General features: G+C 42.0%; 1 protein-coding gene across 1 annotated transcript in view; it reads right to left on the bottom strand.

The window, feature by feature from the left end:
• Positions 1-27,888, bottom strand: part of LOC310865894 (uncharacterized protein) — a gene marked incomplete at its 5' end in the record, with an annotated part of 58,775 nt that overhangs the window by 13,670 nt on the left and 17,217 nt on the right. Inside the window, 5 exons of the mRNA XM_083775098.1 lie at positions 384-2,220; positions 2,313-2,384; positions 4,623-4,733; positions 5,669-5,935; positions 9,376-9,573. Of these exons, the coding sequence (XP_083631224.1) occupies positions 384-2,220; positions 2,313-2,384; positions 4,623-4,733; positions 5,669-5,935; positions 9,376-9,573 (2,485 nt within the window). The remainder of the gene's footprint in view (positions 1-383; positions 2,221-2,312; positions 2,385-4,622; positions 4,734-5,668; positions 5,936-9,375; positions 9,574-27,888) is intronic.

The raw sequence follows: 27,888 nt of genomic DNA, 5'->3' as shown, positions 1-27,888 counted from the left end.
TGGAAATCGTGGAACTTACATTTAAATGTATTAAGTAACGTTTGAACGTAATGACCAAGCTCATTGTTTAAAAGACCATCCTCTGTACACCCCTTCACTAATGGTACGGTCCATTTCTCATTTGGTATAGTCTGTTTTCATTGTAGAATAACTAATGAGGACACTGGTAAATAGTACACACACACACACACACACACACACACACACACACACACACAATGAATGAATCATTCATGCATTCATAAATATTAAGTGAGTCTCACTGAACTGAAATTATGTTCTCATTTGTCACAATGACAATGTGTACATGTGTTTATTTTTATTTTGAATGAATGAATGAATGAAAGCTGCTCTAACATGATTATATTCTTATAACTACTAACCTGGCCGTTTTGCAGTTCCTCACAGCTGGGACCAGTCTCTGTCGCCCATCGTTGTTTGTGTTGTATTTCTGCACGTCCAACTCCTCCAGAACGTCCTCTGACATCATCAGCATGGAAGCCAGAGCTGAACACTGAGGCACAGAGAGTTCCTTCCCTGAGCTGTTCTCTGACTCCAGGTACTGTTGGATCCCCTGACTGACTGACGGGTCGTTCATCTCCATCAGACAGTGGAAGATGTTGATACATCTGTCAGGAGAGGCATCATAATCATCCATCTGCTTCAGGTTGTCGATGACTCTCTGGATCTCCTCTGGACTGTTCTCTGTCTGACCCAGCAGACCTCCTAACAGACTCTGGTTGGACTGCAGTGAGAGACCATGAAGGAAACGGACAAAGAGGTCCAGTTGACCACTCTTACTCTTCAGGGGTTTCTTCATAGCAGCCTTCAGGAAGTCAGACAGGGAACTGTCACTGTTGTAACCATCATCTCCCAGGAAAGTCTTCAGGACCTTCTTCTTCTTCTGAGTGAAACAGTGGGACAGGTAGACTGCAGCCAGAAACTCCTGGAAGCTCAGATGAACGAAGCAGTAAACCGTTTGGAGGAAGAACACATCGTCTTCTTTGAAGAACTTTGTGCAAAAGCCCAAGTTCTTCAAGTCCTTGTTCACATCAAGACCACACGCCTTCAGGTCCTCCTCATAGAAAATGATGTTGCCTTTGACCAGTTTGTGAAACGCCAGCTTGCCCAGCTTCAGAAGAACTTTCCCTGCATCCTTTATGAGTTTATTTTTGTCTGCCTCGCCTTGTTCAGGATTCTCCCGCAGTATCTCACCCATCAGGAAGTGGCAGAACAGCTCAACCAGGGTTTTGGGCAGCCTGAATGTCGTCCCCGTGTTCTTCACCATGTTCTTCACAACGGTAGCAAGGATCCAACAGAAGACTGGGATTTCACACATGGTGAGGAGGATCTTTGATTCTTTGATCTGTGAGAAGATTGAGCTGGCCTGGGTCTTATCACTGAACGTCTTCTCGAAGAACTCCTTCTTCTGGTCATCTCTGATGAACCCTCGTACTTCTGTCATCCTGTTTACAAACTTCTTAGGGATCTGATTGGCTGCTACAGGTCGTGAGGTTATCCAGACGTGAGCAGAGGGGAGGAGCTCTCCCTTGATGAGATTTACAAGGAGATGTTCCACTGGGTAAGAGTCGTTGACATTCATGAGGCCAATTTCTGTTTTGAAATCGAACTGGAAATTATTTTCATCATAACCATCCAGAACAAACATGACTTTGAAGGGGAGGTCATTGTAGTCTCTTGCCGTCTGCAATTCAGTGAAGATATGATTAAGAACGTCTTCCTCAATAAATCTGGTTTCCGCGATGCAGCGGTGAATTAGCTGTGCTAAAGTAAACCGTTTTCCCTTGAGCATATTTAACTGGCGGAACTTGAGCGGGAACACGAGGTGTGGGTCTTGGGGGAAACATCTCTTGGCCCAGTCAGACACAAATTTGTGTACGAGGAACGTTTTGCCAATCCCTGCACAGCCAACGGTAAGCACTGTTCTCATGATTCGTCCAGAAAGGTCTTTGAACATCTGACCCAGGTGGATTTCTGTTCCCTCTCCTGGCTTCTTCATCTCCATCTGTCTGGCCTCATGATGGCTGTGGATGTCTGTTCTTTCGATGTCTACATTGTAGAGCGGGATGAAGACGTTTTCAAACACGACCTCGGACTGTGTGCCCAAATCTACCCTCAGATATGTGCTGTTCGTGTTGCGTTGAAGCTCCTCTTCATAGTCAGTGATGTGACGATATCCTGGTGTTCTCTCCAACAGACCTGGAGCGAACAAAGCATTTCCACTTTGTCATATGTCGCTCACAAGCACACACATGTACACACACATGTACGCGCACACACACACACCTTACCTCTCAGTTTGGCAGCTCTGTCTCGTCTGTCTCGTCTTTCCAGCATACGAAGCTCTACATCTTCTTTCACAGCTGAGATGCGAGACAGTGATTGGTCAGTGAGATGTGAGACAGTGATTGGTCAGTGAGATGTGAGACAGTGATTGGTCAGTGAGATGTGAGACAGTGATTGGTCAGTGAGATTTTAGATTTTTTTTCCCCACCATAGTTATCACAGATACATAAATGTATGATTTGTATCGATATAGATTTATCATTATAGTTACATAAATGAATTGATTGATCTTATTATAAACTATTACAAATACATCACTTAACACATTTATTTACTTTTACTTTTTTACTTTCCATATCAGTGGTTCTCAATATTTCATGTCAAGGACCCCAAAAATTATATGTAATTGGCCGCCGAAAATATGATGTTCCAGGGAATATATGTTCAAAGATTTGAGGCACATTTTCAAGATCTTTCAAAAATAGCAGACCTACAAGTTCATAGCAGACCTACAAGTTCATAGCAGACCTACAAGTTCATAGCAGACCTACAAGTTGTAGATCTGCTATTTTTCAATAGCTAAAGCATAACGTAATGCTTAAAACACCAAAAAGGGTTCCCGCCCAAAATGGGATAAAGGACAACTTTAGTTTTTTTCAGGTTCATGTTTTAGGTTGTTATTAGAGAAAGTACAAGATTAGTGTTATTTTATTTATATTTTTAATCTTTCATTTTAGCTATTTTAGCTGTTTTTGACAGGGGGGCGGGGACATTCGAACATGGGGCTAAATATGTATTATTATTTTTTAACAAAATGTTATACTACACAGTATGGCAGCCCCCTATAGAACCCCCCTACACAGTATAACAGCCCCCTATAGAACCCCCCCTACACAGTATGGCAGCCCCCTATAGAACCCCCCCCCCCCTACACAGTATGACAGCCCCCTATAGAACCCCCCCTACACAGTATGGCAGCCCCCTATATAACCCCCCCCCCCTACACAGTATGACAGCCCCCTATAGAACCCCCCCCTACACAGTATGACAGCCCTCTATAGAACCCCCCCTACACAGTATGACAGCCCCCTATAGAACCCCCCCTACACAGTATGACAGCCCCCTATAGAACCCCCCCCTACACAGTATGACAGCCCCCTATAGAACCCCCCCTACACAGTATGACAGCCCCCTATAGAACCCCCCCTACACAGTATGGCAGCCCCCTATATAACCCCCCCCCTACACAGTATGACAGCCCCCTATAGAACCCCCCCTACACAGTATGACAGCCCTCTATAGAACCCCCCCTACACAGTATGACAGCCCCCTATAGAACCCCCCCTACACAGTATGACAGCCCCCTATAGAACCCCCCCTACACAGTATGACAGCCCCCTATAGAACCCCCCCCTACACAGTATGACAGCCCCCTATAGAACCCCCCCTACACAGTATGACAGCCCCCTATAGAACCCCCCCTACACAGTATGACAGCCCCCTATAGAACCCCCCCCTACACAGTATGACAGCCCCCTATAGAACCCCCCCTACACAGTATGACAGCCCCCTATAGAACCCCCCCTACACAGTATGACAGCCCCCTATAGAACCCCCCCTACACAGTATGACAGCCCCCTATAGAACCCCCCCTACACAGTATGGCAGCCCCCCATAGAACCCCCCCTACACAGTATGACAGCCCCCTATAGAACCCCCCCCCCTACACAGTATGACAGCCCCCTATAGAACCCCCCCTACACAGTATGACAGCCCCCTATAGAACCCCCCTACACAGTATGACAGCCCCCTATAGAACCCCCCCTACACAGTATGACAGCCCCCTATAGAACCCCCCCTACACAGTATGACAGCCCCCTATAGAACCCCCCCCCCTACACAGTATGACAGCCCCCTATAGAACCCCCCCCTACACAGTATGACAGCCCCCTATATAACCCCCCCTACACAGTATAACAGCCCCCTATAGAACCCCCCCTACACAGTATGGCAGCCCCCTATAGAACCCCCCCTACACAGTATGGCAGCCCCCTATAGAACCCCCCCTACACAGTATGACATCCCCCTATAGAACCCCCCCTACACAGTATGACAGCCCCCTATAGAACCCCCCCTACACAGTATGACAGCCCCCTATAGTACCCCCCCCTAAAAAATACTAGGTCTCTTGTTCCATTATAAATGACTTAAATACTAGGTCTCTTGTTCCATTATAAATGACTTAAATACTAGGTCTCTTGTTCCATTATAAATGACTTAAATACTAGGTCTCTTGTTCCATTATAAATACTTACAAGGTTTCTTCTTCCAGAGTAAAAGTCCAAGCGCTGCTATTGCTAGTATCACCGTGACGACGACAGTAATGATCCCACGTCTCAATCCTCTGCCTGGCGGTTCTTTAGTAGCTGAAAGACAGAAATATAAATGCAGAACTAGAAGAGAAAATGTCTTTACCGTTTCCATTCCTCTGCGACCACTTCCTGGTAAAACAGGAAGTGAACAGATCCACTAGATGCGTGTCCTGTATCACTAATAATAATAATAATAATAATAATAATAATAATAATAATAATAAAACTTTATTTGTATAGCACCTTTCATGACATGAAATGCAGCTCAAAGTGCTTTACAGAACAATGGAGAATAAAAGAAAAGCAAGGCAACGACATAAAAAAAACCAAGCAGTAATGCAATACAGTGAGGACATGATGATATTCACCATGTTCCATGTGACAAGAGGGGTCGAAGTTGAATTAAGCAATATTACACGAGTAATGGCTGTGGTTTAAGTTTAACGTGAGTATTGCTAGCAACATCAGCATCCGATACGCTCGGATCAAACCATGGATTAAAGAATACAAGCCCTCAAACCCCAGAATCTCGGGCTAGGGTACTACATTTAAACCTTCCTTTTCCTCGTTTCTGGTGGACTCCGTGTTAACCCATTCTGACCTGAGATCAGATTCATACGAGGTTTCCGCCGGACACACACTGGTCTGATGAACCCATTCTGACCTGAGATCAGATTCTAAAAAAAAAAATGTTTTTTTTTTTTCCCCAAAAAATAGCAGACCTACAAGCTCGTATCGCGCCACTCGGTGGCGCGATATGAGCTTGTAGATCTGCTATTTTTAAATAGCTAAAGCATAACATGATGCTGACACCAAAATGGGTGCCCGTTCAGAATGGGTTAATACCTTTACAACAACCGCTATAATAATGGCAAGTATTTCCTACAGTCCAAAAATCTGAACACACACACACACACACACACACACACACACACACACACACACACACACACACACACACACACACACACACACACTAAGCTACACACCTTTGTAAAGCGGGTTGCGATGAGAACTCTGCTCCTCACTGAACAGGTTCTTTATTTGACAGGAGATCGTTTTAACCCTTCGCCCTTTCTCATTGTTGTAGATGGTCGTCTCCCAGGAGTCGGGTCCGCTCCATTTGCCCGCGTCGAACTTCCAGCGAAAGACGACCGGACCCGAGTCTGTGACGCCGTCATTCGTACAGTGCAGCGTGCAGTGGCTGGAGTTGGAGTCACACGGTGAGACGCCCAGGGTTGGCGTCGGGACTTTCTCTGTGGAGGACACAGAATGAATTACTGCACCACACACACACACACACACACCTATCATCTATCTTCAAGTAGGTACATGTGTCTCCTGTCACAGGCCTAATGGTGTATATATATATATATATATATATATATATTAGGGCTGTGAATCTTTGGGTGTCCCACGATTCGATTCGATTCCGATTCTTGGGGTCACGATTCGATTCAAAATCGATTCTCGATTCACCAAAAATGTTTTTTTTTTTATTCAAATGATTTTTTTTTCCAGATTCGAAACTATTCTCTATTCAAAATGATTCTTGATTCAATACATCGGATTTCATCACAATCTACTCCAGCCAACTGAAGTGATTAACTTGAAAATGACTGAAGACATGATGTTTACTGTAAGGGTGAGGGTTAGGGTGAGCTTACATTTCATATTATAAACACCATGTAGTGATATGACTGAAGACATGATGTTTACTGTAAGGGTGAGGGTTAGGGTGAGCTTACATTTCATATTATAAACACCATGTAGTGATATGACTGAAGACATGATGTTTACTGTAAGGGTGAGGGTTAGGGTGAGCTTACATTTCATATTATAAACACCATGTAGTGATATGACTGAAGACATGATGTTTACTGTAAGGGTGAGGGTTAGGGTGAGCTTACATTTCATATTATAAACACCATGTAGTGATATGACTGAAGACATGATGTTTACTGTAAGGGTGAGGGTTAGGGTGAGCTTACATTTCATATTATAAACACCATGTAGTGATATGACTGAAGACATGATGTTTACTGTAAGGGTGAGGGTTAGGGTGAGCTTACATTTCATATTATAAACACCATGTAGTGATATGACTGAAGACATGATGTTTACTGTAAGGGTGAGGGTTAGGGTGAGCTTACATTTCATATTATAAACACCATGTAGTGAAAACTCCTGTAACTAACCAGAAATAAAATCTAAAAAATATATATAAATAATAATAATAATAATAATAAAAAAATCAATTTTTGGAAATTATGAATCGATTTTGAATCGTTCATAACGGGAATCGCGATTCTAATTCGAATCGATTTTTCTTGACACCCCTAATAATATACCACAGGTCGTAGTAGGTACATGTGTCTCCTGTCACACGCCTAATGGTGTATATATAATATACCCAGGGCTGCACATAAGTGGTGCGCCAGTGCGCCAGTGCGCATGCACCGTCAAAATTCATAATGCGCTGTCAATCAAGCGCCGGGAAGCGCTTCTGCGTACCAACAGCTGGGGCCGCACAGAATTATTATCATGGCCAGAATACTAGCACATTCTGTGGCGAGAGCATTTTCCACTGACTGCCACTCAAAGTAGCTACTACTGGCTACACAGCACGTCTTGCACAAGTGCACTGGCCATTGTGGCTAATCACAGCGCGTCCTTAGTCAAACGAGGGAGGATCCACTCTATGGGGAGGATTCCAAGCTGCTCACTGCTTGTTTTCCGGGTGCTGGAGCAAGTTGCTCGTGTGCGATGCCGTCTCTCACGGACTGGCACTGCTGCACAATATGAAGCTTATCAACATGATAACAGCGTGTCCCGACATACTGTCCCTTATTATCGTAAAGTCGGGTAGTGTACACTGTTTATTTTGCACAGAGGAGCCATGTGTGTCTGACTGTCTTGACTCTGTGTTGACTGTGGACATCGCCTCGGCTAAAAACAAGAGGGAAGCCTGACGTATGCTTCGCCGTACGACGTGTCGTATGTTAAACAAATAGGCAATAGCTGAACTGCAAGCTCACAACGTGTCGCCTCCGCAACACGTTGTGAGCTAGTAGATCGGCTATTTAAATAAAGAAAAGTATCTAAATATTGCTTTGATGCTCATATTATCCTCATAGTATTAAGAAGTTTGTATTAAAATATGCATATAGGGCTGGAATACACATGGACCTATAGCTGCAATTTGCAACTCTAGATTTATTTGTATAATGGGATGAATCTAGAGTTGCAATACTCGCCATTGACTCCCCAGTCCCCACTTATCCAATAAATATCGTTTTGCTATAAGTTATTCATGCATCCCTCTTTTATCCATCCGGCGAGACGGGTCGCCGCATTTTAGGAGCACCAAGTAACTCCTCCAGGTGCTCCTCTGAGTACTAGACCAAAAAAGTTGTGTGCAGCCCTGAATATACCACAGGTCGTAGTAGGTATGTGTCATGTGTCATGTGTACATGTGTCATGTGTACATGTGTCATGTGTCATGTGTACATGTGTTCAAACGAGCACCACTCCACACCTAATCAAAACAAATAATTCAGCTGCTCTGTTCTCCCAGAGCGCAGCAAAGTCGGCGGCTAGGCTATAGCTAGTTTCTTGGGAGATGTGTGGTCGTAGTGACCACATCTGTCATTAAAAAAATATGTTTTTTCAGCGATTTTCTTAGTTTTAAGGGTAACTGTTATACGATTGCAATATTACACAAGAGGGTGTGGTTTAACGTGAGCAGTCAGCAATATTACATCTCGTGTAATATTGCTTAATTATGTAATCTGCCTTGATCTGGATTGTCAGTTTAGCATTCACTTGATCATTGTTTGCAAAGCGTCATGTGGGTTTATTGCAGGGACAAATTAGCCATTGGGCCAGTGGTGCCGTGGCCCAGGGCCCCTTGGCTCTCGGCCCCTTGGCTCTCAGGGGCCCTTCTGGGAAATTGGACCGTGAGGTACTAGGTTTGACGCCCTGAAAAGGGCTCCTGGGGCCTTTCATTGGCTGTTGATTTTGTTAAATTTAGTTTAAAATGATGATAAAATGATGATAAAAACATGAAAATGTCGCGCGCACGCGCGCTAAGGGGGCCGCGCAAATATTACCGGCCCAGGGGCCCTCGTAGGGGTTAATCCGTCCCTGGTTTATTGTCATTGTTTATGTAAACAAAAGTGTCCTGTAAGTCCATAATGGGCGGGGCTTCTTCGGAAGCATGACTTTTCAACTAGTCGACCAGTAAATCCACTAGTTGATCATGCTGGCACTAGTTGACTAGTTTATAAGAAGAAAGACTTTAGTAGAATCGTCCTCAGGTCTAAATGAGTTAAATAAATGTATCGATAATATAAAATAAAAAAAACATCATTAAAGGACAGCCAATGAGTATTGTAGTGAGTCATACTTACTCATCTCTTTAACCCATTCTGACCGGGCACCCATTTTGGTGTTGGCATCATGTTATGCTTTAGCTATTGAAAAATAGCAGATCTACAAGCTCATATCGCGCCACCGAGTGGCGCGATACGAGCTTGTGGGTCTGCTATTTTTTGAAAAATCGAAGAACGACTGACATTTCTAGAATCTGATCTCAGGTCAGAATGGGTTAATCAGACCAGTGTGTGTCCAGTGGAAACCTCGTTATGAATCTGATCTCAGGTCAGAATGGGTTAAACAGGTAAGTCATACTTACTCATCTCTTTAACCAGGAAAGTCTTGTTGTGACGTCTTTCGTTGAACTCCACATAATACAGCCCGATGTCTTCTGCGGTCATGTTGTCGATGGCCAGCCGTCCGGTGTGTGTGTCCAGTGTGGAGCGGTTTATAAACGTCCCGTAGTATTCCAGGTCTTCCGTTCCGGGTCTACCATCCCATTCTACTGCAATGTTGGCTGTAAAAGACCACAGAGCAGTGTTGTTTACCAAACCATTCTGCTGCCATGTTGGCTGTAAAAGACCACAGAGCAGTGTTGTTTACCAAACCATTCTGCTGCCATGTCGGCTGTAAAAGACCACAGAGCAGTGTTGTTTTCATCCATTGATACTATGACAAAAAATAAATGTCCGTCGACTACCTTTTTCCCCTGGCGAAAACGGAATTAAAAACTAAATGAAAACTAAGCTATGACGATTAAAACTAAGACTAAATATATTGACAATATTAAATGGTAAATGGTGCATTTATATAGCGCCTTTATCCAAGGCGCTTTACATAGATTGTGCATTACATTCACCCATTCACACACACATTCATACACCGATTGCGGCGGAAACCATGCAAGGCACCAACCAGCACATCGGGAGCAATTTGGGGTTCAGTGTCTTTGCCCAAGGACACTTCCACATGTAGACAGGAGGAGCCGGGATTCGAACCGCCGACCCATGGATCATTGGACGACCTGCTCTACCTCCTGAGCCACAGTCGCCCTTTTTAGTCGACAATATTGACTAAATATATTGACTAAAATGTTAGGAAGGGACTAGTGGACAAGATATCTAGTATAAGTCATTTTACAATTAGTTGCATGCTGAAAATAGCTGATCTACAAGATCACAACGCGTCGCGTTGCGATGCGTTGTGAGCTTCTAGATCGGCTATTTTCAGCGAGAGAAAAAAAAACTCTCATTACGACGGCATCAAGGCCCACCAAAATACATTTTGTTCGACTAAATCAACTGTAGATTTAGTCGACAAAAATCGTGTGATATTTAGTCGACTAAAACTAGACTAAAGACTAAAACATTCCAGGTGACTAAAACTAAAAGATAAACTATTCAAGAGACTATATGACTAAAACTAAAATCTAAGCTGCCAAAAACAACACTGCCACAGACCAAAAGAAGGTTACTGATACTTGCGTCCAGCAGTGTTGTTTTTGACAGCTAATTTTGATTTTAGTTTGAGTCATAATAGTCCCTTGAAATAGTTTATTTAGTTTTAGTCACATTTTAGTCACCTGGAGTGTTTTAGTGTTAGTCTATAGTTTTAGTCGACTAAATATACAGTTGATTTAGCCGACCAAGATGTGTCTTGATGCCGTCGTACTGGCCGACTGTATACACTCGCTGAAAATAGCCGATCTGCGACGTGTTGTGAGCTTGTAGATCTGCTATTTTCAGCATGCAACCAAGTGTAAAATGACTTATACTGGATCTCTTGTCCACTAGAGTCCCTTCCTAACATTTTAGTCTAGAAAGTGTCAGTATATTTAGTCTTAGGTGCTATTTACACGAGGATGGTGTTCATAGAAAATGGCAAAGTCCTGTTGCGTCCTCACACGTTATGCTATAATGTGCTATTATGCTATAATGTCGCTAGGTGGCGATAACGGGCTGCCAAATAGACAGGTCACCCACGTACAAGAAGAAGAACCCCTTCACGCAAGCCTGCGCAACACGGCTCCGTCTTTTTGGCTAATCTAGAACTTCTTGTTTGAGAGCTAGCAAATTTAAGACATCCGGTTGCTTTCAGAATAAAAGTGTAGTTAATTAAATAATGATTACATTACATTATTAGTATTATTATTACATTACAGCTATTGTAAAGACACACATTATGTTTCTGTGTAAAAACAAGTAATTAAATAACACAGAAACATAATGTGTGTCTTATAGCATCATTTAAATGCTTAATTTGTAGTTTTAATGTGCAAATTAAACTTTTTTTCAATACTCTAGAGGATACTCTTATTTTGAAGAGATGGTCTTAAATTTGCTAGCTTAGATTTGCCAAAAAACAGTGCAAGCGGCGCAACACTGCTCTGGGCTGACACTGACAGGCAAAGCACACCACGGGATGGTATATATTTTATAATACATTAGGCTACATGAACGCTGCTGCCGTGGCTGCCGTCTATCACAAGGCTTTTTATTTACATCATGGTTTTACATTCAACATCGCTGATGAGCAGCACTTTGTAGGCGAGGAGGGAGGCTTGTTCAGGAACTCCATTATATCATATATGGCTCTGCATTCATGTAATAAACATATGCGCTGTGAGCCAACGTGAGCCATGATGGCATAAGTTTTGCGGATTCACCGTTTTGCCTGTTTACACGGAGAAGGGATAAAGATCTCAAAGATCTCCACTCTGGAAGGTGGTTTCACTTTGTTGCGTTTTCACCTCATGAGAACACGGTTCTCGTCTAAACAACCACAGCAAACGGTACTTTATTTTGCCGTTTTCTATGAACACCATCCTCGTGTAAATAGCACCTTAGTTTTAGTCATCGTAGCTTAGTTTTCATTTAGTTTCCATGTAGTTTTTGTCAGGGACAAAATGTAGAGAGAGAGAGAGAGAGAGAGAGAGAGAGAGAGAGAGAGAGAGAGAGAGAGAGAGAGAGAGAGAGAGAGAGAGAGAGAGAGAGAGAGATAGGTGACGGTCCCTCGTTCCTGCACGAGTCCTAACCAATCATTTTAATGAACATATAAAACTCACACACACACAGATGACTGTGAGCGTGCGCGCGCTCCACGCCTGCAGGCCTAGCACAGCACCGCGCTAATTAACCCATTCTGGGTGGGAACCCCTTTTGGTGTTTTAAGCTATATTTAACTATTTAAAAATAGCAGATCTACAAGCTTGTCGGGCCAGGTCTGCTATTTTTGAAATTTTGTGAAAATGTGGCACAGATCTTTGAATATTATATTCTTTTTTTAACTCAAATCTTTCAGTTTGCACTGGCGAAAACTGAATTAAAAACTAAATGAAAACTAAGCTATGACGACTAAAACTAAGACTAAATATATTGACAATTTCGTCAACAAATAAAAACTAGACTAAAATGTTAGGAAGGGACTAGTGGACAAGAGATCTAGTATAAGTCATTTTACAATTAGTTGCATGCTGAAAATAGCTGATCTACAAGATCACAACGCGTCGCGTTGCGATGCGTTGTGAGCTTCTAGATCGGCTATTTTCAGCGAGAGAAAAAAACTGTCATTACGACGGCATCAAGGCCCACCAAAATACATTTTGTTCGACTAAATCAACTGTAGATTTAGTCGACAAAAATCGCGTGTGATATTTAGTCGACTAAAACTAGACTAAAGACTAAAACATTCCAGGTGACTAAAACTAAAAGATAAACTATTCAAGAGACTATATGACTAAAACTAAAATCTAAATTTGCTGCCAAAAACAACACTGCCACAGACCAAAAGAAGGTTACTGATACTTGCGTCCAGCAGTGTTGTTTTTGACAGCTAATTTAGATTTTAGTTTGAGTCATAATAGTCCCTTGAAATAGTTTATTTAGTTTTAGTCACATTTTAGTCACCTGGAGTGTTTTAGTGTTAGTCTATAGTTTTAGTAGACTAAATATACAGTTGATTTAGTCGACCAAGATGTTGCTTGATGCCGTCGTAATGGCCGACTGTATACACTCGCTGAAAATAGCCGATCTGCGACGTGTTGTGAGCTTGTAGATCTGCTATTTTCAGCATGCAACCAAGTGTAAAATGACTTATACTGGATCTCTTGTCCACTAGAGTCCCTTCCTAACATTTTAGTCTAGAAAGTGTCAGTATATTTAGTCTTAGGTGCTATTTACACGAGGATGGTGTTCATAGAAAATGGCAAAGTCCTGTTGCGTCCTCACACGTTATGCTATAATGTGCTATTATGCTATAATGTCGCTAGGTGGCGATAACGGGCTGCCAAATAGACAGGTCACCCACGTACAAGAAGAAGAACCCCTTCACGCAAGCCTGCGCAACACGGCTCCGTCTTTTTGGCAAATCTAGAACTTCTTGTTTGAGAGCTAGCAAATTTAAGACATCCGGTTGCTTTCAGAATAAAAGTGTAGTTAATTAAATAATGATTACATTACATTATTAGTATTATTATTACATTACAGCTATTGTAAAGACACACATTATGTTTCTGTGTAAAAACAAGTAATTAAATAACACAGAAACATAATGTGTGTCTTATAGCATCATTTAAATGCTTAATTTGTAGTTTTAATGTGCAAATTAAACTTTTTTTCAATACTCTAGAGGATACTCTTATTTTGAAGAGGTGGTCTTAAATTTGCTAGCTTAGATTTGCCAAAAAACAGTGCAAGCGGCGCAACACTGCTCTGGGCTGACACTGACAGGCAAAGCACACCACGGGATGGTATATATTTTATAATACATTAGGCTACATGAACGCTGCTGCCGTGGCTGCCGTCTATCACAAGGCTTTTTATTTACATCATGGTTTTACATTCAACATCGCTGATGAGCATCACTTTGTAGGCGAGGAGGGAGGCTTGTTCAGGAACTCCATTATATCATAATGATATGGCTCTGCATCAATGTAATAAACATATGCGCTGTGAGCCAACGTGAGCCATGATGGCATAAGTTTTGCGGATTCACCGTTTTGCCTGTTTACACGGAGAAGGGATAAAACGGCGTTCTCAAAGATCTCCACTCTGGAAGGTGGTTTCACTTTGTTGCGTTTTCACCTCATGAGAACACGGTTCTCGTCTAAACAACCACAGCAAACGGTACTTTATTTTGCCGTTTTCTATGAACACCATCCTCGTGTAAATAGCACCTTAGTTTTAGTCATCGTAGCTTAGTTTTCATTTAGTTTCCATGTAGTTTTTGTCAGGGACAAAATGTAGAGAGAGAGAGAGAGAGAGAGAGAGAGGTGACGGTCCCTCGTTCCTGCACGAGTCCTAACCAATCATTTTAATGAACATATAAAACTTACACACACATAGATGACTGTGAGCGTGCGCGCGCTCCACGCCTGCAGGCCTAGCACAGCACCGCGCTAATTAACCCATTCTGGGTGGGAACCCCTTTTGGTGTTTTAAGCAATATTTAACTATTTAAAAATAGCAGATCTACAAGCTTGTCGGGACAGGTCTGCTATTTTTGAAATTTTGTGAAAATGTGGCACAGATCTTTGAATATTATATTCTTTTTTTTACTCAAATCTTTGCTTCTGGGGGGGGGGGGACAAAATATTTTCAGATGGGTATATTTTAGGGGGTCCTTGACAGGAATGCGTTAGAGAACCACTGACATATAGAAACATGCGTTTTTCAGGAAACGGTCAGGATTTAAGAAGGCATTTGTAGAATGTGTTCTCAGGTTAAGAAGGATGTAGTGCAGATGCGCGGCCAGGTTCAGACTCAAGAGCCTCAGATGCAGGGACAAATTAGCCATTGGGCCAGTGGGGCCGTGGCCCAGGGGCCCTTGGCTCTCAGGGGCCCTTCGGGGAAATTGGACCGTGAGGTACTAGGTTTGACGCCCTGAAAAGGGCTCCTGGGGCCCTTCATTGGCCATTGATTTTGTTAAATTTAGGTCAAAAAGATGATAAAAACACGGAAAAACACCTACATTTTGCACGCACGCACGCTATGGGGGCCCTGCAAAAATTACCGGCCCAGGGGCCCTCGGGGGGTTAATCCGTCAGATGGGGCGAGAGGGGAATTCTTTCCACATAAAATGCTACATTCCAGTTCAGGACGGAGAGGACACTTTTCTCTCTCTCTCTTTAGCCCAGGCGAGGGGCTAAAGCCCCCTTTCATTAGCAACACATTGAGGGGCTAAAGCCCCCTTTCATTAGCAAAACATTGAGGGGCTGAAGCCCCCTTTCATTAGCAACACATTGAGGGGCTGAAGCCCCCTTTCATTAGCAACACATTGAGGGGCTAAAGCCCCCTTTCATTAGCAACACATTGAGGGGCTGAAGCCCCCTTTCATTAGCAACACATTGAGGGGCTGAAGCCCCCTTTCATTAGCAACACATTGATGGACAACAGAACAAGCTGATGGTTTCAGGAGTAGAGACAGGGGAGCAGGTAGCGGAATGCTGTTTTTACTAGAGCTGGGACTCGATTAAAAAAATTAATCTAATTAATCAGAGGCTTTGCGATTAATTAATCTAGATTAATCGCATTTTAATCGCATATCAATATTCAACCCGAGAACAGCGAGAAACCTTTTTTTTTATGTTTTTTGGTCTCCCAGTGAATCAATGAATAGTGACTACAGGATACCACTCATTTTCAACATCTTACTGTCATTAATATACCTGTTGTGGAAATAATAATAAAAAGTCACCCCATTCTGTGTTGCCTAGAACTGGAGGTCTGGAAAAAAATTAGTAACAGTAACAAGTACATCTCAGTGACATCACAAAGCTGTACTTACTTCATATTGTTACTGTTTTTGGTCAGATCTCCAGTTCTAGGCAACACAAAATGGGGTGACTTTTTATTATTTCCACTTTTCAGTACTATAGAAAAGCGCCCAGTGAGAAACGTTCCGCGTTGAAAAAAAAGGTGCGATTAATTTATCTGTAGTTAATCGCGATTAATTTCTCTGTAGTTAATTCATCTAAATTAATCGCAATTAGTCCCGGCCCTAGTTTTTACCCTCCTTTTCCGGAATGACCCGTCCCACCCGCCGCGCGATAATTACGCTAAAAACCTCGTCCCGTCCGCCCGCCCGGGCAACGGGCCGTCGCACGCATCACTTCTGGGTACACAAGGATACATCTTCACCTGCTATAACCCACAGCAACCCCCCCAAGACAGTCCGTTGCTGCCCTCTGCAGGCCTGGGCTGCACTGGCAGTTAGCCAACTTCAATATATCACAAATACCATGCTACAGTTAACCCATTCTGACCTGAGATCAGATTCATACGAGGTTTTCCACTGGACACACACTGGTCTGACGAACCCATTCTGACCTGAGATCAGATTCTAAAAATGTCAGTTGTTCTTCGATTTTTCAAAAAATAGCAGACCTACAAGCTCGTATCGCGCCACTCGGTGGCGCGATATGAGCTTGTAGATCTGCTATTTTTCAATAGCTAAAGCATGACATGATGCTAACACCAAAATGGGTGCCCGTTCAGAATGGGTTAATGCAACGCATGTTCTGCCTTCCTCAACCCATTCTGGGCAGGCGGGTGATTTAGGCATTATGTTATACTTTACAAGCTCGTAGCGCGTTGCTGCACTACGAGCTTGTAGGTCTGCTATTTTTGAAAAATCAAGAAAATGTGGCACATATCTTTGAATACACCTGGATATTCTTTCAGAGTGAATGTTTTTAACTCCTATCTTTGCTTCTGTGAGGTCCCAATATTTTCAGATGGGGGTCGGCGGCCAATTACATATATTATTTTTGGGAGTCCTTGACATGAAATTGTTTGAGAATGACTGACATAGAAACATAGATTTTTCAGAAAACTTAGAAGACATTTGTAGAATCGTCCTCAGGTCTAAATGGGTAACCGTTAAAGGTATATTCAGTGATTTCACTTAATTCAAATATCACTTATTTTTTTGTTTTGTTGTGGTAATCCTCCCTACTATAGAGTGTGCTGACCATATAAGGAGTTCCTCCCTGTCCCCAGTTAACCCCTGGGGGTCAAAAAACCTTAGGTTTCGTTTTTGACTCTCTATCCTGATTGGACGAAAGGCTGGGTCCCACAGCCAAAAACGAAACCTAAGGTTTTTTGAGTGAAATCACTGAATATACCTTTAAGGCATGTTTTTGGTTTGCAACGGTTGGATTCCATGTCGGCTGTAAAAGACCGGCTGTAAAAGACCACAGAGCAGTGTTGTTTACCAAACCATTCTGCTGCCATGTCGGCTGTAAAAGACCACAGAGCAGTGTTGTTTACCAAACCATTCTGCTGCCATGTCGGCTGTAAAGACCACAGAGCAGTGATGTTTACCAAACCATTCTGCTGCCATGTTGGCTGTAAAAGACCACAGAGCAGTGTTGTTTACCAAACCATTCTGCTGCCATGTCGGCTGTAAAGACCACAGAGCAGTGTTGTTTACCAAACCATTCTGCTGCCATGTTGGCTGTAAAAGACCACAGAGCAGTGTTATTTACCAAACCATTCTGCTGCCATGTCGGCTGTAAAGACCACAGAGCAGTGTTGTTTACCAAACCATTCTGCTGCCATGTCGGCTGTAAAAGACCACAGAGCAGTGTTGTTTACCAAACCATTCTGCTGCCATGTCGGCTGTAAAGACCACAGAGCAGTGTCGTTTTCATCCATTGATACTATGACAAAAAATAAATGTCCGTCGACGTTTGCACTGGCGAAAACTGAATTAAAAACTAAATGAAAACTAAGCTATGACGACTAAAACTAAGACTAAATATATTGACAATTCCGTCAACAAATAAAAACTAGACTAAAATGTTAGGAAGGGACTAGTGGACAAGATATCTAGTACAAGTCATTTTACAATTAGTTGCATGCTGAAAATAGCTGATCTACAAGATCACAACGCGTCGCGTTGCGATGCGTTGTGAGCTTCTAGATCAGCTATTTTCAGCAAGAGAAAAAAAAACTGTCATTACGACGGCATCAAGGCCCACCAAAATACATTTTATTCGACTAAATCAACTGTAGATTTAGTCGACAAAAATCGTGTGATATTTAGTCGACTAAAACTAGACTAAAGACTAAAACATTCCAGGTGACTAAAACTAAAAGATAAACTATTCAAGAGACTATTATGACTAAAACTAAAATCTAAATTTGCTGCCAAAAACAACACTGCCACAGACCAAAAGAAGGTTACTGATACTTGCGTCCAGCAGTGTTGTTTTTGACAGCTAATTTTGATTTTATTTTTAGTCATAATAGTCTCTTGAAATAGTTTATTTAGTTTTAGTTACATAATATTTTAGTCACCTGGAGTGTTTTAGTGTTAGTCTATAGTTTTAGTCGACTAAATATACAGTTGATTTAGTCGACCAAGATGTTGCTTGATGCCGTCGTAATGGCCGACTGTATACACTCGCTGAAAATAGCCGATCTGCGACGTGTTGTGAGCTTGTAGATCTGCTATTTTCAGCATGCAACCAAGTGTAAAATGACTTATACTGGATCTCTTGTCCACTAGAGTCCCTTCCTAACATTTTAGTCTAGAAAGTGTCAGTATATTTAGTCTTAGGTGCTATTTACACGAGGATGGTGTTCATAGAAAATGGCAAAGTCCTGTTGCGTCCTCACACGTTATGCTATAATGTGCTATTATGCTATAATGTCGCTAGGTGGCGATAATGGGCTGCCAAATAGACAGGTCACCCACGTACAAGAAGAAGAACCCCTTCACGCAAGCCTGCGCAACACGGCTCCGTCTTTTTGGCAAATCTAGAACTTCTTGTTTGAGAGCTAGCAAATTTAAGACATCCGGTTGCTTTCAGAATAAAAGTGTAGTTAATTAAATAATGATTACATTACATTATTAGTATTATTATTACATTACAGCTATTGTAAAGACACACATTATGTTTCTGTGTAAAAACAAGTAATTAAATAACACAGAAACATAATGTGTGTCTTATAGCATCATTTAAATGCTTAATTTGTAGTTTTAATGTGCAAATTAAACTTTTTTTCAATACTCTAGAGGATACTCTTATTTTGAAGAGATGGTCTTAAATTTGCTAGCTTAGATTTTCCAAAAAACAGTGCAAGCGGCGCAACACTGCTCTGGGCTGACACTGACAGGCAAAGCACACCACGGGATGGTATATATTTTATAATACATTAGGCTACATAAACGCTGCTGCCGTGGCTGCCGTCTATCACAAGGCTTTTTATTTACATCATGGTTTTACATTCAACATCGCTGATGAGCATCACTTTGTAGGCGAGGAGGGAGGCTTGTTCAGGAACTCCATTATATCATAATGATATGGCTCTGCATCAATGTAATAAACATATGCGCTGTGAGCCAACGTGAGCCATGATGGCATAAGTTTTGCGGATTCACCGTTTTGCCTGTTTACACGGAGAAGGGATAAAACGGCGTTCTCAAAGATCTCCACTCTGGAAGGTGGTTTCACTTTGTTGCGTTTTCACCTCATGAGAACACGGTTCTCGTCTAAACAACCACAGCAAACGGTACTTTATTTTGCCGTTTTCTATGAACACCATCCTCGTGTAAATAGCACCTTAGTTTTAGTCATCGTAGCTTAGTTTTCATTTAGTTTCCATGTAGTTTTTGTCAGGGACAAAATGTAGAGAGAGAGAGAGAGAGAGAGAGAGAGAGAGAGAGAGAGAGGTGACGGTCCCTCGTTCCTGCACGAGTCCTAACCAATCATTTTAATGAACATATAAAACTTACACACACATAGATGACTGTGAGCGTGCGCGCGCTCCACGCCTGCAGGCCTAGCACAGCACCGCGCTAATTAACCCATTCTGGGTGGGAACCCCTTTTGGTGTTTTAAGCAATATTTAACTATTTAAAAATAGCAGATCTACAAGCTTGTCGGGACAGGTCTGCTATTTTTGAAATTTTGTGAAAATGTGGCACAGATCTTTGAATATTATATTCTTTTTTTTACTCAAATCTTTGCTTCTGGGGGGGGGGGGACAAAATATTTTCAGATGGGTATATTTTAGGGGGTCCTTGACAGGAATGCGTTAGAGAACCACTGACATATAGAAACATGCGTTTTTCAGGAAACGGTCAGGATTTAAGAAGGCATTTGTAGAATGTGTTCTCAGGTTAAGAAGGATGTAGTGCAGATGCGCGGCCAGGTTCAGACTCAAGAGCCTCAGATGCAGGGACAAATTAGCCATTGGGCCAGTGGGGCCGTGGCCCAGGGGCCCTTGGCTCTCAGGGGCCCTTCGGGGAAATTGGACCGTGAGGTACTAGGTTTGACGCCCTGAAAAGGGCTCCTGGGGCCCTTCATTGGCCATTGATTTTGTTAAATTTAGGTCAAAAAGATGATAAAAACACGGAAAAACACCTACATTTTGCACGCACGCACGCTATGGGGGCCCTGCAAAAATTACCGGCCCAGGGGCCCTCGGGGGGTTAATCCGTCAGATGGGGCGAGAGGGGAATTCTTTCCACATAAAATGCTACATTCCAGTTCAGGACGGAGAGGACACTTTTCTCTCTCTCTCTTTAGCCCAGGCGAGGGGCTAAAGCCCCCTTTCATTAGCAACACATTGAGGGGCTAAAGCCCCCTTTCATTAGCAAAACATTGAGGGGCTGAAGCCCCCTTTCATTAGCAACACATTGAGGGGCTGAAGCCCCCTTTCATTAGCAACACATTGAGGGGCTAAAGCCCCCTTTCATTAGCAACACATTGAGGGGCTGAAGCCCCCTTTCATTAGCAACACATTGAGGGGCTGAAGCCCCCTTTCATTAGCAACACATTGATGGACAACAGAACAAGCTGATGGTTTCAGGAGTAGAGACAGGGGAGCAGGTAGCGGAATGCTGTTTTTACTAGAGCTGGGACTCGATTAAAAAAATTAATCTAATTAATCAGAGGCTTTGCGATTAATTAATCTAGATTAATCGCATTTTAATCGCATATCAATATTCAACCCGAGAACAGCGAGAAACCTTTTTTTTTATGTTTTTTGGTCTCCCAGTGAATCAATGAATAGTGACTACAGGATACCACTCATTTTCAACATCTTACTGTCATTAATATACCTGTTGTGGAAATAATAATAAAAAGTCACCCCATTCTGTGTTGCCTAGAACTGGAGGTCTGGAAAAAAATTAGTAACAGTAACAAGTACATCTCAGTGACATCACAAAGCTGTACTTACTTCATATTGTTACTGTTTTTGGTCAGATCTCCAGTTCTAGGCAACACAAAATGGGGTGACTTTTTATTATTTCCACTTTTCAGTACTATAGAAAAGCGCCCAGTGAGAAACGTTCCGCGTTGAAAAAAAAGGTGCGATTAATTTATCTGTAGTTAATCGCGATTAATTTCTCTGTAGTTAATTCATCTAAATTAATCGCAATTAGTCCCGGCCCTAGTTTTTACCCTCCTTTTCCGGAATGACCCGTCCCACCCGCCGCGCGATAATTACGCTAAAAACCTCGTCCCGTCCGCCCGCCCGGGCAACGGGCCGTCGCACGCATCACTTCTGGGTACACAAGGATACATCTTCACCTGCTATAACCCACAGCAACCCCCCCAAGACAGTCCGTTGCTGCCCTCTGCAGGCCTGGGCTGCACTGGCAGTTAGCCAACTTCAATATATCACAAATACCATGCTACAGTTAACCCATTCTGACCTGAGATCAGATTCATACGAGGTTTTCCACTGGACACACACTGGTCTGACGAACCCATTCTGACCTGAGATCAGATTCTAAAAATGTCAGTTGTTCTTCGATTTTTCAAAAAATAGCAGACCTACAAGCTCGTATCGCGCCACTCGGTGGCGCGATATGAGCTTGTAGATCTGCTATTTTTCAATAGCTAAAGCATGACATGATGCTAACACCAAAATGGGTGCCCGTTCAGAATGGGTTAATGCAACGCATGTTCTGCCTTCCTCAACCCATTCTGGGCAGGCGGGTGATTTAGGCATTATGTTATACTTTACAAGCTCGTAGCGCGTTGCTGCACTACGAGCTTGTAGGTCTGCTATTTTTGAAAAATCAAGAAAATGTGGCACATATCTTTGAATACACCTGGATATTCTTTCAGAGTGAATGTTTTTAACTCCTATCTTTGCTTCTGTGAGGTCCCAATATTTTCAGATGGGGGTCGGCGGCCAATTACATATATTATTTTTGGGAGTCCTTGACATGAAATTGTTTGAGAATGACTGACATAGAAACATAGATTTTTCAGAAAACTTAGAAGACATTTGTAGAATCGTCCTCAGGTCTAAATGGGTAACCGTTAAAGGTATATTCAGTGATTTCACTTAATTCAAATATCACTTATTTTTTTGTTTTGTTGTGGTAATCCTCCCTACTATAGAGTGTGCTGACCATATAAGGAGTTCCTCCCTGTCCCCAGTTAACCCCTGGGGGTCAAAAAACCTTAGGTTTCGTTTTTGACTCTCTATCCTGATTGGACGAAAGGCTGGGTCCCACAGCCAAAAACGAAACCTAAGGTTTTTTGAGTGAAATCACTGAATATACCTTTAAGGCATGTTTTTGGTTTGCAACGGTTGGATTCCATGTCGGCTGTAAAAGACCGGCTGTAAAAGACCACAGAGCAGTGTTGTTTACCAAACCATTCTGCTGCCATGTCGGCTGTAAAGACCACAGAGCAGTGATGTTTACCAAACCATTCTGCTGCCATGTTGGCTGTAAAAGACCACAGAGCAGTGTTGTTTACCAAACCATTCTGCTGCCATGTCGGCTGTAAAGACCACAGAGCAGTGTTGTTTACCAAACCATTCTGCTGCCATGTTGGCTGTAAAGACCACAGAGCAGTGTTGTTTACCAAACCATTCTGCTGCCATGTCGGCTGTAAAGACCACAGAGCAGTGTTATTTACCAAACCATTCTGCTGCCATGTCGGCTGTAAAGACCACAGAGCAGTGTTGTTTACCAAACCATTCTGCTGCCATGTCGGCTGTAAAGACCACAGAGCAGTGTCGTTTTCATCCATTGATACTATGACAAAAAATAAATGTCCGTCGACTACCTTTTTGCACTGGCGAAAACGGAACTAAAAACTAAATGAAAACTAAGCTATAACGACTTAAACTAAGACTAAATATATTGACAATATTAAATGGTAAATGGTGCATTTATATAGCGCCTTTATCCAAAGCGCTTTACATAGATTGTGCATTACATTCACCCATTCATACACCGATTGCGGCGGAAACCATGCAAGGCACCAACCAGCACATCGGGAGCAATTTGGGGTTCAGTGTCTTTGCCCAAGGACACTTCCACATGTAGACAGGAGGAGCCGGGATTCGAACCGCCGACCCATGGATCATTGGACGACCTGCTCTACCTCCTGAGCCACAGTCGCCCTATTTAGTCGACAATATTGACTAAATATATTGACAATAAAACTAGACTAAAATGTTAGGAAGGGACTAGTGGACAAGATATCTAGTATAAGTCATTTTACAATTAGTTGCATGCTGAAAATAGCTGATCTACAAGATCACAACGCGTCGCGTTGCGATGCGTTGTGAGCTTCTAGATCGGCTATTTTCAGCGAGAGAAAAAAACTGTCATTACAACGGCATCAAGGCCCACCAAAATACATTTTGTTCGACTAAATCAACTGTAGATTTAGTCGACAAAAATCGTGTGATATTTAGTCGACTAAAACTAGACTAAAGACTAAAACATTCCAGGTGACTAAAACTAAAAGATAAACTATTCAAGAGACTATATGACTAAAACTAAAATCTAAATTTGCTGCCAAAAGCAACACTGCCACAGACCAAAAGAAGGTTACTGATACTTGCGTCCAGCAGTGTTGTTTTTGACAGCTAATTTAGATTTTAGTTTGAGTCATAATAGTCCCTTGAAATAGTTTATTTAGTTTTAGTCACATTTTAGTCACCTGGAGTGTTTTAGTGTTAGTCTATAGTTTTAGTCGACTAAATATACAGTTGATTTAGTCGACCAAGATGTTGCTTGATGCCGTCGTAATGGCCGACTGTATACACTCGCTGAAAATAGCCGATCTGCGACGTGTTGTGAGCTTGTAGATCTGCTATTTTCAGCATGCAACCAAGTGTAAAATGACTTATACTGGATCTCTTGTCCACTATAGTCCCTTCCTAACATTTTAGTCTAGAAAGTGTCAGTATATTTAGTCTTAGGTGCTATTTACACGAGGATGGTGTTCATAGAAAATGGCAAAGTCCTGTTGCGTCCTCACACGTTATGCTATGTGCTATTATGCTATAATGTCGCTAGGTGGCGATAATGGGCTGCCAAATAGACAGGTCACCCACGTACAAGAAGAAGAACCCCTTCACGCAAGCCTGTGCAACACGGCTCCGTCTTTTTGGCAAATCTAGAACTTATTGTTTGAGAGCTAGCAAATTGAAGACATCCGGTTGCTTTCAGAATAAAAGTGTAGTTAATTAAATAATGATTACATTACATTATTAGTATTATTATTACATTACAGCTATTGTAAAGACACACATTATGTTTCTGTGTAAAAACAAGTAATTAAATAACACAGAAACATAATGTGTGTCTTATAGCATCATTTAAATGCTTAATTTGTAGTTTTAATGTGCAAATTAAACTTTTTTTCAATACTCTAGAGGATACTCTTATTTTGAAGAGATGGTCTTAAATTTGCTAGCTTAGATTTTCCAAAAAACAGTGCAAGCGGCGCAACACTGCTCTGGGCTGACACTGACAGGCAAAGCACACCACGGGATGGTATATATTTTATAATACATTAGGCTACATGAACGCTGCTGCCGTGGCTGCGGTCTATCACAAGGCTTTTTATTTACATCATGGTTTTACATTCACCATCGCTGATGAGCAGCACTTTGTAGGCGAGGAGGGAGGCTTGTTCAGGAACTCCATTATATCATATATGGCTCTGCATTAATGTAATAAACATATGCGCTGTGAGCCAACGTGAGCCATGATGGCATAAGTTTTGCGGATTCACCGTTTTGCCTGTTTACACGGAGAAGGGATAAAACGGCGTTCTCAAAGATTTCCACTCTGGAAGGTGGTTTCACTTTGTTGCGTTTTCACCTCATGAGAACACGGTTCTCGTCTAAACAACCACAGCAAACGGTACTTTATTTTGCCGTTTTCTATGAACACCATCCTCGTGTAAATAGCACCTTAGTTTTAGTCATCGTAGCTTAGTTTTAATTTAGTTTCCATGTTGTTTTTGTCAGGGACAAAATGTAGAGAGAGAGAGAGAGAGAGAGAGAGAGAGAGAGAGAGAGAGAGAGAGAGAGAGAGAGAGAGAGAGAGAGAGAGAGAGAGAGAGAGAGAGAGAGAGAGAGAGAGAGAGAGGTGACGGTCCCTCGTTCCTGCACGAGTCCTAACCAATCATTTTAATGAACATATAAAACTTACACACACATAGATGACTGTGAGCGTGCGCGCGCTCCACGCCTGCAGGCCTAGCACAGCACGGCGCTAATTAACCCATTCTGGGTGGGAACCCCTTTTGGTGTTTTAAGCAATATTTAACTATTTAAAAATAGCAGATCTACAAGCTTGTCGGGACAGGTCTGCTATTTTTGAAATTTTGTGAAAATGTGGCACAGATCTTTGAATATTATATTCTTTTTTTAACTCAAATCTTTCAGTTTGCACTGGCGAAAACTGAATTAAAAACTAAATGAAAACTAAGCTATGACGACTAAAACTAAGACTAAATATATTGACAATTTCGTCAACAAATAAAAACTAGACTAAAATGTTAGGAAGGGACTAGTGGACAAGATATCTAGTATAAGTCATTTTACAATTAGTTGCATGCTGAAAATAGCTGATCTACAAGATCACAACGCGTCGCGTTGCGATGCGTTGTGAGCTTCTAGATCGGCTATTTTCAGCGAGAGAAAAAAAAACTGTCATTACAACGGCATCAAGGCCCACCAAAATACATTTTGTTCGACTAAATCAACTGTAGATTTAGTCGACAAAAATCGTGTGATATTTAGTCGACTAAAACTAGACTAAAGACTAAAACATTCCAGGTGACTAAAACTAAAAGATAAACTATTCAAGAGACTATATGACTAAAACTAAAATCTAAATTTGCTGCCAAAAACAACACTGCCACAGACCAAAAGAAGGTTACTGATACTTGCGTCCAGCAGTGTTGTTTTTGACAGCTAATTTTGATTTTAGTTTGAGTCATAATAGTCTCTTGAAATAGTTTATTTAGTTTTAGTTACATTTTAGTCACCTGGAGTGTTTTAGTGTTAGTCTATAGTTTTAGTCGACTAAATATACAGTTGATTTAGTCGACCAAGATGTTGCTTGATGCCGTCGTAATGGCCGACTGTATACACTCGCTGAAAATAGCCGATCTGCGACGTGTTGTGAGCTTGTAGATCTGCTATTTTCAGCATGCAACCAAGTGTAAAATGACTTATACTGGATCTCTTGTCCACTAGAGTCCCTTCCTAACATTTTAGTCTAGAAAGTGTCAGTATATTTAGTCTTAGGTGCTATTTACACGAGGATGGTGTTCATAGAAAATGGCAAAGTCCTGTTGCGTCCTCACACGTTATGCTATAATGTGCTATTATGCTATAATGTCGCTAGGTGGCGATAATGGGCTGCCAAATAGACAGGTCACCCACGTACAAGAAGAAGAACCCCTTCACGCAAGCCTGCGCAACACGGCTCCGTCTTTTTGGCAAATCTAAAACTTCTTGTTTGAGAGCTAGCAAATTTAAGACATCCGGTTGCTTTCAGAATAAAAGTGTAGTTAATTAAATAATGATTACATTACATTATTAGTATTATTATTACATTACAGCTATTGTAAAGACACACATTATGTTTCTGTGTAAAAACAAGTAATTAAATAACACAGAAACATAATGTGTGTCTTATAGCATCATTTAAATGCTTAATTTGTAGTTTTAATGTGCAAATTAAACTTTTTTTCAATACTCTAGAGGATACTCTTATTTTGAAGAGATGGTCTTAAATTTGCTAGCTTAGATTTTCCAAAAAACAGTGCAAGCGGCGCAACACTGCTCTGGGCTGACACTGACAGGCAAAGCACACCACGGGATGGTATATATTTTATAATACATTAGGCTACATAAACGCTGCTGCCGCGGCTGCCGCCTATCACAAGGCTTTTTATTTACATCATGGTTTTACATTCAACATCGCTGATGAGCATCACTTTGTAGGCGAGGAGGGAGGCTTGTTCAGGAACTCCATTATATCATAATGATATGGCTCTGCATCAATGTAATAAACATATGCGCTGTGAGCCAACGTGAGCCATGATGGCATAAGTTTTGCGGATTCACCGTTTTGCCTGTTTACACGGAGAAGGGATAAAACGGCGTTCTCAAAGATTTCCACTCTGGAAGGTGGTTTCACTTTGTTGCGTTTTCACCTCATGAGAACACGGTTCTCGTCTAAACAACCACAGCAAACGGTACTTTATTTTGCCGTTTTCTATGAACACCATCCTCGTGTAAATAGCACCTTAGTTTTAGTCATCGTAGCTTAGTTTTCATTTAGTTTCCATGTAGTTTTTGTCAGGGACAAAATGTAGAGAGAGAGAGAGAGAGAGAGAGAGAGAGAGAGAGAGAGAGAGAGAGAGAGAGAGAGAGAGAGAGGTGACGGTCGCTCGTTCCTGCACGAGTCCTAACCAATCATTTTAATGAACATATAAAACTTACACACACATAGATGACTGTGAGCGTGCGCGCGCTCCACGCCTGCAGGCCTAGCACAGCACCGCGCTAATTAACCCATTCTGGGTGGGAACCCCTTTTGG

This window comes from Protomyctophum parallelum, assembly GCF_964188405.1.
Source record: "Protomyctophum parallelum genome assembly, chromosome: 10".
Lineage (NCBI taxonomy): Eukaryota > Metazoa > Chordata > Actinopteri > Myctophiformes > Myctophidae > Protomyctophum > Protomyctophum parallelum.
Note: the sequence above shows the minus strand (reverse complement) of the source record. Positions and strands in the feature narration are given on the sequence as shown.